This window comes from Equus asinus, chromosome 4, assembly GCF_041296235.1.
Source record: "Equus asinus isolate D_3611 breed Donkey chromosome 4, EquAss-T2T_v2, whole genome shotgun sequence".
NCBI classification, from domain to species: Eukaryota; Metazoa; Chordata; class Mammalia; order Perissodactyla; family Equidae; genus Equus; species Equus asinus.
This window is the reverse complement of record NC_091793.1, coordinates 86,066,183-86,079,078: the sequence shown is the minus strand read 5'-3', so window position 1 is coordinate 86,079,078 and position 12,896 is coordinate 86,066,183. Positions and strand designations below refer to the sequence as shown.

Genomic DNA, 12,896 nt, shown 5'->3' with positions numbered 1-12,896 from the left:
CACAGAAATCAAGGAATTAATTAAATTAAAAATGAGTACTTTTAACACAAAATGAGAATAAAGGTTTTCACTTGGTGATTGTAAAATGCTGGTCTGGATTCAAGGGTAGGCTAAAAAGTGAAAATGGAATTTACTCTGAAATATTCCTTTATTTGTCAATCCACACAAATTAGAGTAAGACAGTATTAAAATTTATTACTCACTTACATCAAGCCATACCTTCATATTTTCAAAAAGTGTGGTAGCTTATAGTTATAGTTACCCCATAGGAAAATATGAAGGAAGTGTCCTGTTGGAAAAGTAAAGTGACAATAGAATGAGATGTTGGGAAGCAGGGGAGGGACACAAGCAAGCTGAGGAGCTTGTCTTTGGATGGAAACCCTGGATTCCTGAAGAGGGTGGTAAAACCCTAATTGGATGTTGAATATGGCCAACCTATTGCATTTTTGGAGGCCTTCCTGGGCTCTATTTATGTCATAGGAAAGGGAGCCTTTCTGTTTTTTGAAATTAATATGTAACCCAAGTTACTCTTTGTTAAAGTTCGAGAACTGTTCTAGTACTGCAATCTACGCTTGGTAGCCCATGAGGAACACTAGTGACAAGCATCTGGGATGATAGATATGTTCCCTAGTTATGTGACTAGAGACCTGGAGGAAATGATGGCTTCTGAACTTGAGTGGGAATGTATCCCCTTGACTAGCTGACTGTTCCCCTGGAGTCAATTTACAATATGTAGTTTTGGCCCAATCTTAAGGCAAAATGAATTGAAGCACGCATAATTACTTGTTGTGATGTTAGATTGGATTGTTTTTTCTAAGACACTTGAGTAGGATTTATTCTTATCTTTGTCAAGTACTTAACACAGTCTAGAGCAATTTTCTATTTATATGTTTCTGTGCCCCATCTGACTTTGAGCTATTTAAAGACAGGGACAATGGAGTTTTCTTAATCTCTATTCTCGCTGTCATTCTTTTAAATCCCAGTGTCTGACATAAAGTATGGTGTCAATATACCTATGAAACGATGAAATTTCTTGAGTACTCTGCAATTCAGCTACCATTAGAGGGTTCAGTGGATTTCCTGCTGAAATTCTCCCCAGTGTCATATAGATTAGTTTCCCACTCATATAGGGGTTTATAAGCTCTTTTAAGGAGACGAGAGCTCCTGTAAATATCTTTAAAGTCTCTGAAGAGCTGCTAACAGGAGTGACAATGGGGCCATCATTGGTGGGAGCTATTGCCAATGGAGCAGCTGCCTGAGAGACCCACCAGAAGGAGCTATGGAGGGGGTCAGGGTCCTAGGGTCTCTCTTAATGAGAGCAGTTGGGAGAAGAGGGTTTGAGGTTCTAAGGTGGGGCACTGTTGAACTCCAGCACTGTACGAAACCTTATTTGGCAATAAATCTAATTCCTATCCTTAGATCTAAGGGCAAAGTAAAAATTGTGGGTTTTCAATAGCATCTGAACTGAAGAGACAACAGCATCAACTATAATGACAAAGACCTCTGGTTCCCAAGGAAAGAGATGACCAAGAAAGGAGGACTGTATATATTTTCTTTGACTTTTCTAAATGTTGATACCTCTTTGCCATTACTTGATTAGTTTACATTTATAAAAGGTGACAATATAGTGGAAAGAGAGGTGTGGTATCAGCCAGCGCTAGACTCCAATCCTAGCCTTCACTGGCTGGCTAAGTTATCTTGGGCAAGTGCTTAACCACTCTCAGACTCAGTTTCTTTAACTGAGCCACGGTAAAAGTTTACTGTTAAGCTTCCTGGGAGGATTGGAGATACTTTATGTCCAGTGCCTGAAGCACAGTACCATCGCATCACATCACAGTGCCATCGACAGTACCTATTTATTATTCACTTTGTACAGAGCATTATTGCAGACTTGAGAGTCATCTTTTTAGCCCAGCTTTCTTAAAGCATATACTGATGAGATGAGCAGATCTAGAGATGAGAAATAGGAGGTGGGGAGCATGGGAGCATTTTGCTAATGCAATTTAAGGGGAATGTGTCAGTTAAGAAGGTGTGAGACAGAGCTAACAGCTACACAGAGAGAAAGAGTAAAGGATTTGGGAGAAAGGAACCAAAAAATCTTGAGACTCTAAAGCGCTGTGTAAATTGCAGGTGAAAACATCTTACTATCTAACAAAGAGTGTGCTTTAAAGAGCAAATTTCAGCTATTTCTTTTACTGGAACAAACAGAGATTGTCTTCCCTATTTATTGTCAGAAGTAAGTATGAAACTAAAGGGGAAAAATAAAACAAACTGATCAGCACTGGAGTTTTTCTCCAGCTGGGTAGGACCTCACACAAAATACGGTTTGTTTGATTTATTTCAGATACCCAAGATGGGAAAAACAGCTCCAGGTAATTTTTCAAGCTTAATTTAGTCAATTTAGTATCTAATGACTTAATGGAACAGTCTGCATGTCCTAAGTGTGTCAAAGAATAGAAACGGAATTTGAAAAAGAACTCAAAATTTACAAAAAGTATTTTGATTTTTAGAGTAATTATCCATTATAAGTAATTCTTCAGAATTTTCTGCTTCTATTTAAATAGGAGTACAGTTGTTCTTTTTATGCAAGACATATGTGATCCGTAATAGCCTGATCCAAAATAGCCTGAACCTCTCTAGCTGGTGGACACACACTTTCCATTCACTGGCCAGACAGTGTTTAAAGAGCAGTGACGATGTGCAAAGCACTAGTGTGAGTCTGGGAAGTTTGTAGGGTCCATCCTCAGTCCATCAGTGAACACTCTACTGACATAAACTTCCTAAATTTGAGAGTTAAGATAGGCATAGAAATAATTACAGCATAGCGTGATAGTGTGAAATGTGGTCAATAATACATTTTCCATCATATCATGGCAACACAACAGGAAGATAGGTTTAGCCCGGCACAGCGGAGCAAGAAGATTTGATGATGCAGGCCAAGGATTGCACACTCATGCTTCTACAGGAGTTAGTCAAGAAATATATGAGTTGGGCCTGTAGGAAACACTTCACTTTACCCTTTATTGTAAGAATACTGCAATGTAAGCATAAACATATATGCCAGCTGTCACTCTGCTTCAGTGTCGGGGTCAACAGGTAGAGGTAGGAGTTGTGTTGAAGGGCTCAAGACCCATTTCAGAGCTGTTACTCAGTCTTGCCAATCCTTATTCTACAGAAAGGATGTCTCCCCCGTGTTGCCAAATTTCCAATTTTTCAGAAGACATTTGAAACTAAGAGGTTTTATATAAAATCTCTTGATCTTTCTTTGTTGGCAGCTGATTCAAAAGATTTTAAATATGCCATGTTTCCATATACAAAGAGAGCAAAACAAAGCAAATCTCTAGGACAGGTTGTAACCTGTGAAGCAGGTAGTGGTTGAGCTGAGATGGAGAAACAGAATCTTCACATATGGAAATTCTAGGAGGAAGGAAAGCTAAGAATAAAGTCACGGAGGCAGAAAGTATGACATCTGGACAGGGAACATATGAAACATTTGGTATCACCGAAACGTAAGTTATGTGAAGGAGAGCAGAGGAAAACATGATACTGGTAATGTAGGTATACGCAAAATCATAAAAGGCTGAAGTGATTTGGACTCTATTCCACAAATGGTAGAAGACTGATGGTCATCATCTGGGAGAAACATGAGGCAGGAGATCAAACAGAAAATACACGGGCCTAATCACAACCTTCCCAACAGTGAGCAGTTGACTTTTCAGATGTCTGGTGACTTTTAACCTTTCTTATCTAATTTTTTTTTAAAGGCATTTCTTTGTAAAGATTTTATTTTTTTTCCTTTTTCTTCCCAAAGTCCCCCAGTACATAGTTGTACATTCCTCGTTGTGGGTCCTTCTAGTTGTGGCATGTGGGATGCTGCCTCAGCATGGTTTGATGAGCAGTGCCATGTCCGCACAACAAAACACTGGGCTGCCTGCAGCGGAGCGCGCGAACTTAACCATTCAGCCACGGGGCCAGCCCCTCTTATCTAATTTTATCTACCTGTCCTGTTATAAATTGGATTTAAAGCAACTATTTAATTTTTCCATCACACGGTAATGATACTGGTCATGATACTTACACTTTAGATGTGAAATGAAAGTACACTCTTCTATAAGAATTTTTCTAGTGATTACTATGTCAATCTACGTGGTCAATTTGTCAACCAAATTTGCTTCTATTTTTAAATTTACTTACATACTGAACTTGATAATATGGCAAAGAAGTCTATAAGATAGACTTGAAGACATCACTCAAATTTCTTCCCTTGAAGCTAGTTTTTGTAGATCATGTGATAGTATCTTCTTTGCTCACGACCTTAAGATAGATTATTTGCTAGAAAAATGAACATTTTCTCTTCAACTGAACTAAACTTTGATATCCTTAATCGTTTTTGCATAAACCAGCTGATTAAAGAAGGACGTTAGGAGAAATCTCTTATATTTTAGTGGCGATTTTTTTTTCTGCTCAAGGATCTTTTGAAATTCCACTTTGCCATGAGACACAGCCTTCCCTTTCCATTCTTATAGTGGTCAGTAAATAAATTAGAACTCATGTGTACATTTCATGTTGGAACTCTTTTTCAACTTAACAAAGACTTACTTCAGCCTTTCTTTTGTTAGTCAAGCGGCATGAAAAACGGAATATTGGAGAAAATAGCCTAGGTATTAGACAACGTAAGTATTTTATAAAATGAATATCATCTACCAAAAACAAAAACAGAAAAACCTAAAAGAGTAATATTTCACTGAGGGGGCTCTGGGTTTGGATGAGGCTAGATGAGAAGTATTTATCTACCACAGCTTTGATGAGAGGGGTTGCAGAAGCGATGATCCTGATTGACAACTGAGAGGCTAGTTTTTCCCAGATCTGTAATCCTAAAACATCTTGAGACCAAATTTCTCTTTTATAGAGAATTAATCAGTCCTTCTCACATGGTCCATTTAATGAAAAGTTTAAATTAAATAAAACATCTGATGAAAACTTCTCAGAAACATCTCAATATTTTTAGATTCTTGGGCACTGATCATCACTAACATATTTTGACTTATTGACTCCAGGCTCCTACCTGGCTGAATTTAAGACTACAATTAGTTTACTTTATATTTCTCAATACAACAATCTTCCATTGTTCCCAAAGACTATATTTCATATAGTTCGAAATGGATCTGTTCTCTGGTAGCCCCATCTTTTGAACGGTATTGTGAGAGAGAGTTTTTAAATTCTTGCATAGAGACTGTGATTGCCTCCTTGCTTTCACCCATTCTTATTCTACTGCTACTCATTCCTTTTGGCAGGAAATGTCTTTTTAAAATTAAAACAAAATCTAGTTCCTTTACTATCCAAAAGCTTTCAATGGCTCTCCATAGGTCTTCAAGGAGAAGCTCCAGATGTATAATGTGGCATCGTGGGCTCTTCTCTACCTGGCCTTTGTCTGCATTATAGACTCATTTCTTGTCATAGATTTTCTAACTATCAAATTACATCATCTTTTCTACAATCAAATTATACTGAAATATTTGCTTCCTTGCAATCGTATCATTTCTTTTTTAACTGTCTAGAATGGCCCCACCACACTGTCAGTTCCCTGCAAGGGGTTTTACCTGGTTAACTCCTACTTATAATTCTAGAATTGTCTCAGATCTCATCTTCTCTAAGAAGGTCACTGCCGCTCCTGGCTAAATTAGGTGTTCCTATTTGGAGCTCCATCATTGTAATTTACTACTCAAATATTTACTGATAGGAAGAAAAATGAAAGATCCAAATGCGTGTCACTTTACTATAGAAAATACAGAGACAAGATTCTTCTTATGCACGAATGATAAGCTCCGAGTGGGTGAAGTGGCAGAGACTTTAACAGAAGAATATACTCATTATAATTTCTAGTAAAGATTACTTCATATTGAACATTCCAATATTAACCCTTTTTGGAAAAGGTTAATTTTTTATGCATAATAATTTCGCATAACATGGTAATTTATATTATAGCTATATACAAATGCATTTGGTACTAATTTTTCCTAGCTGATTCATTGCTCAAAACCTGACACTGAAGCAAGTATTACTGATATTATTCTATCATAATAGTTTATGAGAGTTGGCTCCCCTTCTCCAGCACTAGAAGCATCTTGGCCCGGCTTTCTGTAGAGTTTTGAGGCTTTCCCAATCATTTATTTATCTACTACAAGAGTCTCAAAATTGTGTTTAACAAGAACTTAGGCCTTCCCTGAAGATAAGTGAATGGTTTAGTGCGGTGACAATTTACCCGTGAGTGTTGTTTAGATACCTTGGATTTTACTAAATGATGTTAAAAGTACAAATATCTTTCTTTTTTTATAAGAACATCTTTACTCATATTTCTGCTTTTGTGTTATGTTACTCTGGATCCAAAATTAATTCATTTTTTCTTCAAATTGTTTGAGCTATGATTGTGATTATTATTAATTAATAATTTAAGCAGCTTATGGTTGGGTCTAAGAGATGTTCGTACTCATATCAGTAGAGAGTGCCACATGGCAAGATAGACGCTAATAAAACAAAGTGCAACTTTGCAAAATTTAGTCTTCTTTTTAGCCATCCTTTGCGTTTCAGTTTTCAGTAAGTTAAAAGAAAGGTAACATTCCAGCATCCATATAGGTAGAGTAAAACAGTGTAAAAGATGTGATAAATAAAGGAATCAATCATTCATTCAACAAACATTTATTTGGTCCCCACTGTCTGCCAGGCACTATGAGTCCCAGTGTGCCATAGGCTGTTTGATGTGGCATTGGAGAGAGGAGGTGGAGTATAAATAGTTGGCACTGAATTTTTTAGGAATAAGATTATTAAAATTTTTATTAGTCCATTACCCAACCTTTTAAAATTTCAGTCTAGTCTCTTGAGTCTTAACCACACTGCTTAGATTACTATTTTATTTGCTAGTCTAGCGTGGAAGCACCCAGTGAGAGTCTTTAGTTTAAAATTCTGAATATTTCGCTTTGTGTCTAAGGATGCATTATTTCTGTTTCTGGTAGGTTGGACATTCCAATGTGTCTTTTTTTCTATACTAATAATTGTTAATATTTACTGAATACTTACCATGCACTAAGTATTTTAGGAATACTATCTTCTTTAACTCTCTTTTGAACAAACCTATGAAGTAGGCACCATTACCTTCCCCACTTGTTAAGTGGAGAAATTAAGTTACATTGGTAAGTGAATTAAGCCAATCATACTATGCTAGAAACTAATGGCGAGACATGAGTTCAAGACCAGGTCTGACTCTGTCTCCACTATCTAACCATTTTATTAACGCAAATGCTACCCTGCATCCCAGAATAAGTATCCTACTCCATCAAAAACACAAAATACCTGAGTTGCAGGTGTGGCAAAACTAAGAGCTGTTCTTCTTGAGCATACAACTATATTTCATTCCCCAGAAATGGCCGGGTGTTAGTCAATGGAATATAAGTGGAAATAAATTTTGCCATTGCTAAGCTAATGCTTTTAAGAAGTTAGCATGCCTTTTCACATCCCTTTATCTTGTTCTTTAGGCTGAATCCAGACAGAGGCTCTAGTATATGAAAACCATAGGACACAACCTTGAATCACTAGAATCCTGAATCACTGCCTGGGAGCAAGCTGATCACCAGGTGCTGCATGAGCAAGACATAAACATCTATCCCAGTGTGGGCGTTTATAGTTCTATTTATTTGTTACCAAGACCTAGTCTACCTAACACATCAAGAGTTTCTATTGAAAATAATTCTATTTGTTACCTATTTCTTATCATAATCCAAGTTGAGAAATTATAATTTGTGGGCAGTTTATCTATTTGTCCAGATGATCCAGAGAGATTAGCTTTATTTCTCTCTCTTTACATTTCATTATGTTGCTTAATTAATTTTCCATATATTGTTTTCAAATGCTTTTGTGAAATGAGATGAAAAAGAAAATAAAAAGCAAGAAAGTGGGGCCAGCCTGGTGGCACAGTGGTTAAGTGCACACGTGCTGCTTTGGTGGCCCGGGGTTTGCCGGTTGGGATCCCAGATGTGGACATGGTACCACTTGGGAAGCCATGCTGTGGTAGGCGTCCCATGTATAAAGTAGAGGAAGATGGGCACAGATGTTAGCTCAGGGCCAGTCTTCCTCAGCACAAAAAGGAGGATTGGCAGCAGATACTGTTTCAGGGCTAATCTTCCAAAAAAAAAGTAAGAAAGAAAGAAAGGAAGGAAGAAACAAAAGGAAAAAATTAAGGAAGAATGGAAGAGAGAAGAGGGAAACAGGTTAGAAACAATGATGCTCCGTGGGGATGTCATTGGGAGATGTAAGAACTATGGATTAGTTAAACCCAATCCCTTCCCATCCCCTTCTTCTCAGCTTCTCTCTACTACAGGGCCGTAAAGACTAAAAATTTCTTTGCTCATGCTCTTTTGAAGTTGCCACTTCAGAAGGCGATGAATCATAAGCAGGAATCTGCTAGGCTTTTCTGGGAGAGATTTTACACTTTGGATTAAGGGACAGATGAAGCTGCACTGCTGCTTCTCCCGTCTTCCTTCTCTCTGCCTTAAATAGAACTGTGATTAGCTGGATTTGGGACAACTGTCTTCTGACTTGTGACCATGATGTGAGAAGCCTGAGAAAAATCTGAGAGCGCTCTGGAAATGCCAATCAGACATTACTCTGCTGTCGGGTGCATCCCAGCAGCCTCCTGCCTCAAGTCTTCCATGGTGAGAAAAAGAAATCCCTAATTTTTCACTGGGATCTTGTAGCTGAAAATCTTCATAATTGGTTCAGGAATATTAAAGGAAAGACTAACCCTGAGAGGGTGGAATGAAGAAGTAATTAGTTGAAAAGAGAAAGAACAGGAAAGTGTCAGAGTTGAGTCTAAAGGTCTAGAAGGATGGTGGCATGAAACAATAGGGTCATTTTTGGGGGAAAGAAATCTGGAGTGTACCAATCTCAAGATGCACATAGGACTTCCAGGTGTAATAGGCAGATGGGCATAAATAATGATTTTCCAGTGTGCGAGCAGCCTATTGCTTTCACTTGGCAGCGAGAGCTAAATCATGGCAGTGGTTAAAATCTCTAGGGATAGTAACTCAAAGGACAGTGGAGAACATTCAGTGGGTGTAGAAAAGAAGAAATGATTAGTAGAAATGAGTAATAAAATATGAAAAGCATAGAAATACGGAAGTAACACAGAGCTCCAAAATGAGGGGTTGGCCAATAATATAAAATAAAGTAGATGGCTTCAGTGAGAAAAATGAAAATCTATCTTCAAACTGATGTCTCTTTCATATGCTGGCATTCCCCTATAAGTGGGTCCTCCAACCTGACCCCATGTTTAATTTTCCTCAGCCCCCCCCCACTTGTCACCATCTCAAGTCTTCTCCTCAATAAGGAAAAGCCTTAGCATCTTACATTCATTATGTGAATCAAAGCCATGCTATCAATTGTTCTTTTATTAATTAATTTATTTTTCCTCTTAGATGATCACTAAAAATTTTTATTTTCTCTCTTCTTCAAAATCAATTTCTATACCATCTACATCAAATAACAACACAGAAAACCAAAGGGAAAATTGGGCAAGACACTTGCACAAGCATTTCATAAAAGAAGATACTCAGAGGCTAATATACATTTGAAAGATCCTTAACTTCATCCACAGTCAGGGAAGTGCAAATTAAAACCACAGTGCCTGACCATTTCAAACTAATCAGATAGGCTATTGGTAAAGACAGACGTAGAGCAACAGAAATGCTCAAACATGCTGGTGGCAGTAGATGCCAAATAGATACAAATCTTTGGAAAGTTGACATTATTGTTTAAAATTGAACATACATTAACTTATGTGCCAAGAATTCTAGTTCCAGGTATATATTAATAAAAATGGGTATGAATGACTATGAGAAGAAATTTCTAAGAATGTTCAGAGTAGCATTTATTGTAATCGCCCTCATATGGAAATAAAACCCAATATCTATCCTGATTAGAATGGAGAAAAATAAATTATCTATTTCATACATTGTAATAATATATTGAAATGAAAAGAAAAACAAACAAAACTATTGCTAAATCCAACATGATTGAATCTCACAAACACGGCAGTGAACAAATAAGACAGACACAAAGGAATATATATTAACCCACTTATATAAAGTTCAAAGATGGACACAGCTAATACATATGATTAGAAGTCAGAAGAGTGGAACTTTTAGATGGGAGGTAACAGGCAGTATTTGGGAGAAGACACTACTGAGGATTCTGAGTGTTATATACATTCTAGAAGTTTCTTGATGTGGATGATGGTTATAAGGCTTCAAAATAACTCAAGCCACTTACTTATAATTTATGCTCTTTACATATAAATATATGCATATATAAATATATACATTTCTTTAATTAGTGTATTTTTCAAAATTCATGTCCCCACTTCCCTTTCACATGATTTTGAAGTTTTTACTTCAAAATCTACTCTTGTTAACTTTCATTGCTCCATCTCAACATCATTTTTGATTCCTACCATACGTCATTTCTGGGAACCTTCCCCTTTTTTATCTCACTTAGCCATTCCGAACAGTAGCTCTTTTACACCTTTTTTCCCTCTAGGTTTTCCTGACTCTTTCTTGATTGGCATCTTTAATTTTCTCTCAGTCTCTCTGTTCAGCTTTATCTTCACAGACTCCTCAAGAGAGCTATGTACCTCTATGTTTTAAAGAACTTCTCAACCTCCACTAAGAATGGGGGGGAATTGTCTAGCAAGAGTATAAATGTTTGTTAGAATAATTTTGAGAATGGATAAATTGAACTCTGCTATATCACCATTGCACTCCCATAGTATCCATCACTTCTGTGCAGTTACATTTAGATGAAGCTGCTCATTCCTACCTTCCTTTATTTGACTGAAAGCTCAATGAGAGTTTCACTTGGTAGGCACTTTTTCTAAGTGAATCAAAGCCTGCAAAATACTGAGAATGGTTTTAGCAACCAAAGTAGTCACGAATGAGAATTATACATAACACCTAAGTAAACACATTTATTTTGTTTTTTAAGGGGAAACAAAAAGAAAATATATATCTGAGCCACCTTCCAAAAATTCGGATTTGTTGAAGACACTGGAAACATCACTTAATAGCAGCAGGTGTGCAAACTCTTCATTCTGAATGCTGAATTTAGGAAGTGGGTCCTGTTATTCCAAATTAACACTTCTGAAAACAGACACTCAGAAAAGTCAAGTAACTTGCCCAAGGCCATACAACAATTAAATGACCTAACCAAGATTGGAACCTGGGACTGTGTGCCTCCAAAACTTAAATTCTTTCTTCTCTGTGTTCCTGCCTCATTCCTATGAAGGTTAATGAGACGTGCATGTATACCAAGGGGACCAGGGATTGCTGATTACATGCATAACATTTTAAAATATGATTTTGTACTGGCTTCCCTTTATTTTGGTGCTTAACATTTAATACCTAAATTAAGAAGACATTATCTTTATATCTTTTGTAATGCACCACTTTCACAGTTATCCATCAAACCAGTTGGAAGTTGAGACTGGAAATTCCTAGAGACTGCTGATAACGGTACTAAATTTCTTTTCATTAGTTCCATTCATTAGCTTCAATAACTGAATATATTAACTAGACCTCACACATATATTAATTCCATAACTTATTAATGTTCAGAATAAAATTCGATTGTCACCTTTTTAAATGCATGACTTGATTGCTGAATCAAATATAACTGTTATTTAAGAATTTTAAACACAAATTGTAACTCTTGAATGTTCTTCATTTGATTTCTTTTTTCAGGCAAACAAATACTAAAAACACTTTTTTACAAACACAAACATAAAGACATGATTTCAAAATAGTAAACAATTTAAGTGTGATTTAGTAATATGTGGGGAAAAACTCTCGTAGAGGCAGTATAATAATTTCACAAGATTCTTAGAAACAAGGTGGCTTCCTCAAAGTAAACTGTAAAACCTGACCTACTGATAAACTTTTATTCTGTGATCTCTCCTTCTTCTTAGGGTATTTAGGGTTAAGTGAGAACTGGATTATATTTAGAATGCGTTACAGTATGACAAACCACCAGAGCTGAGTTTCTAACGGTCCTAGCATGCAGTTACTATCCTAAGTATGCTGTCTGCTTCCTGCCGACTGAGCAGCTCGGTACCAATGACATCACCTGCAGGAAGCTCATCAGTCCCGCTGACTAGAGGCAAACACTGGGAGAGCAGATGCTAGTAAGGAGGTGAGACCACAGAAGTGACAAAGAGGTTTAAATAGAGATGCCTAAAGCAAAAAAGAGTATAGATGTCCTTTTATGTAAAACTGACTTTTTTTGTAGCTCTTTAAATACTTTTACATAGACACAAACAAAGGTATTTCACCAGAAGTGCAGTTACAGTAGTCCTCAGTAGGGTGAGGTTTGGGGTGAGGCGGGAAGGAGAAAATAATGAGCATACCTTTGCTTGTCCGGCTTTGGTGATGGCAGGTATATTAAAGAGCTGTCCAGTATAAAAATGCAGCCCGCTGAACAGAATTACTGCAATCGAGTCTCCTTCCTTGTCAATTACTTCAAGGATATCCTCTATTCTCAAGGTTTCTTCCCCCTAAAGTCAAGTTGGGCACAAGTTACATCATATCCACAGTAATAAATTTGTCACTTCTTACTTCCCAGTCTAAAATTCACCATGAACTCCTTCCTACCACAGGAAAAATCAAAGATAAATTCCTTTTCGAGATTAATGATCTTCAAAAATCTGGCAAAAGAGCAGCATTTGAGCTGCTTTTTGTTATTATTAAGATGATAATAAAATAGTAAGAAGAGGATTATAAAGTGTAAACCCTTGCAAAACCCTACTTCCTTGATTTATTCTTCAGTTTTTCAATTAATCTGTACTATTTGCATGT

General features: G+C 36.9%; 1 protein-coding gene across 2 annotated transcripts in view; it reads right to left on the bottom strand.

Moving 5' to 3' along the window:
• Positions 1-12,896, bottom strand: part of KYNU (kynureninase) — a 111,297-nt gene that overhangs the window by 47,944 nt on the left and 50,457 nt on the right. For both annotated transcript variants that reach the window (XM_014852159.3, XM_014852160.3), the window contains exon 8: positions 12,449-12,595. In XM_014852159.3, the coding sequence (XP_014707645.2) occupies positions 12,449-12,595 (147 nt within the window). The remainder of the gene's footprint in view (positions 1-12,448; positions 12,596-12,896) is intronic.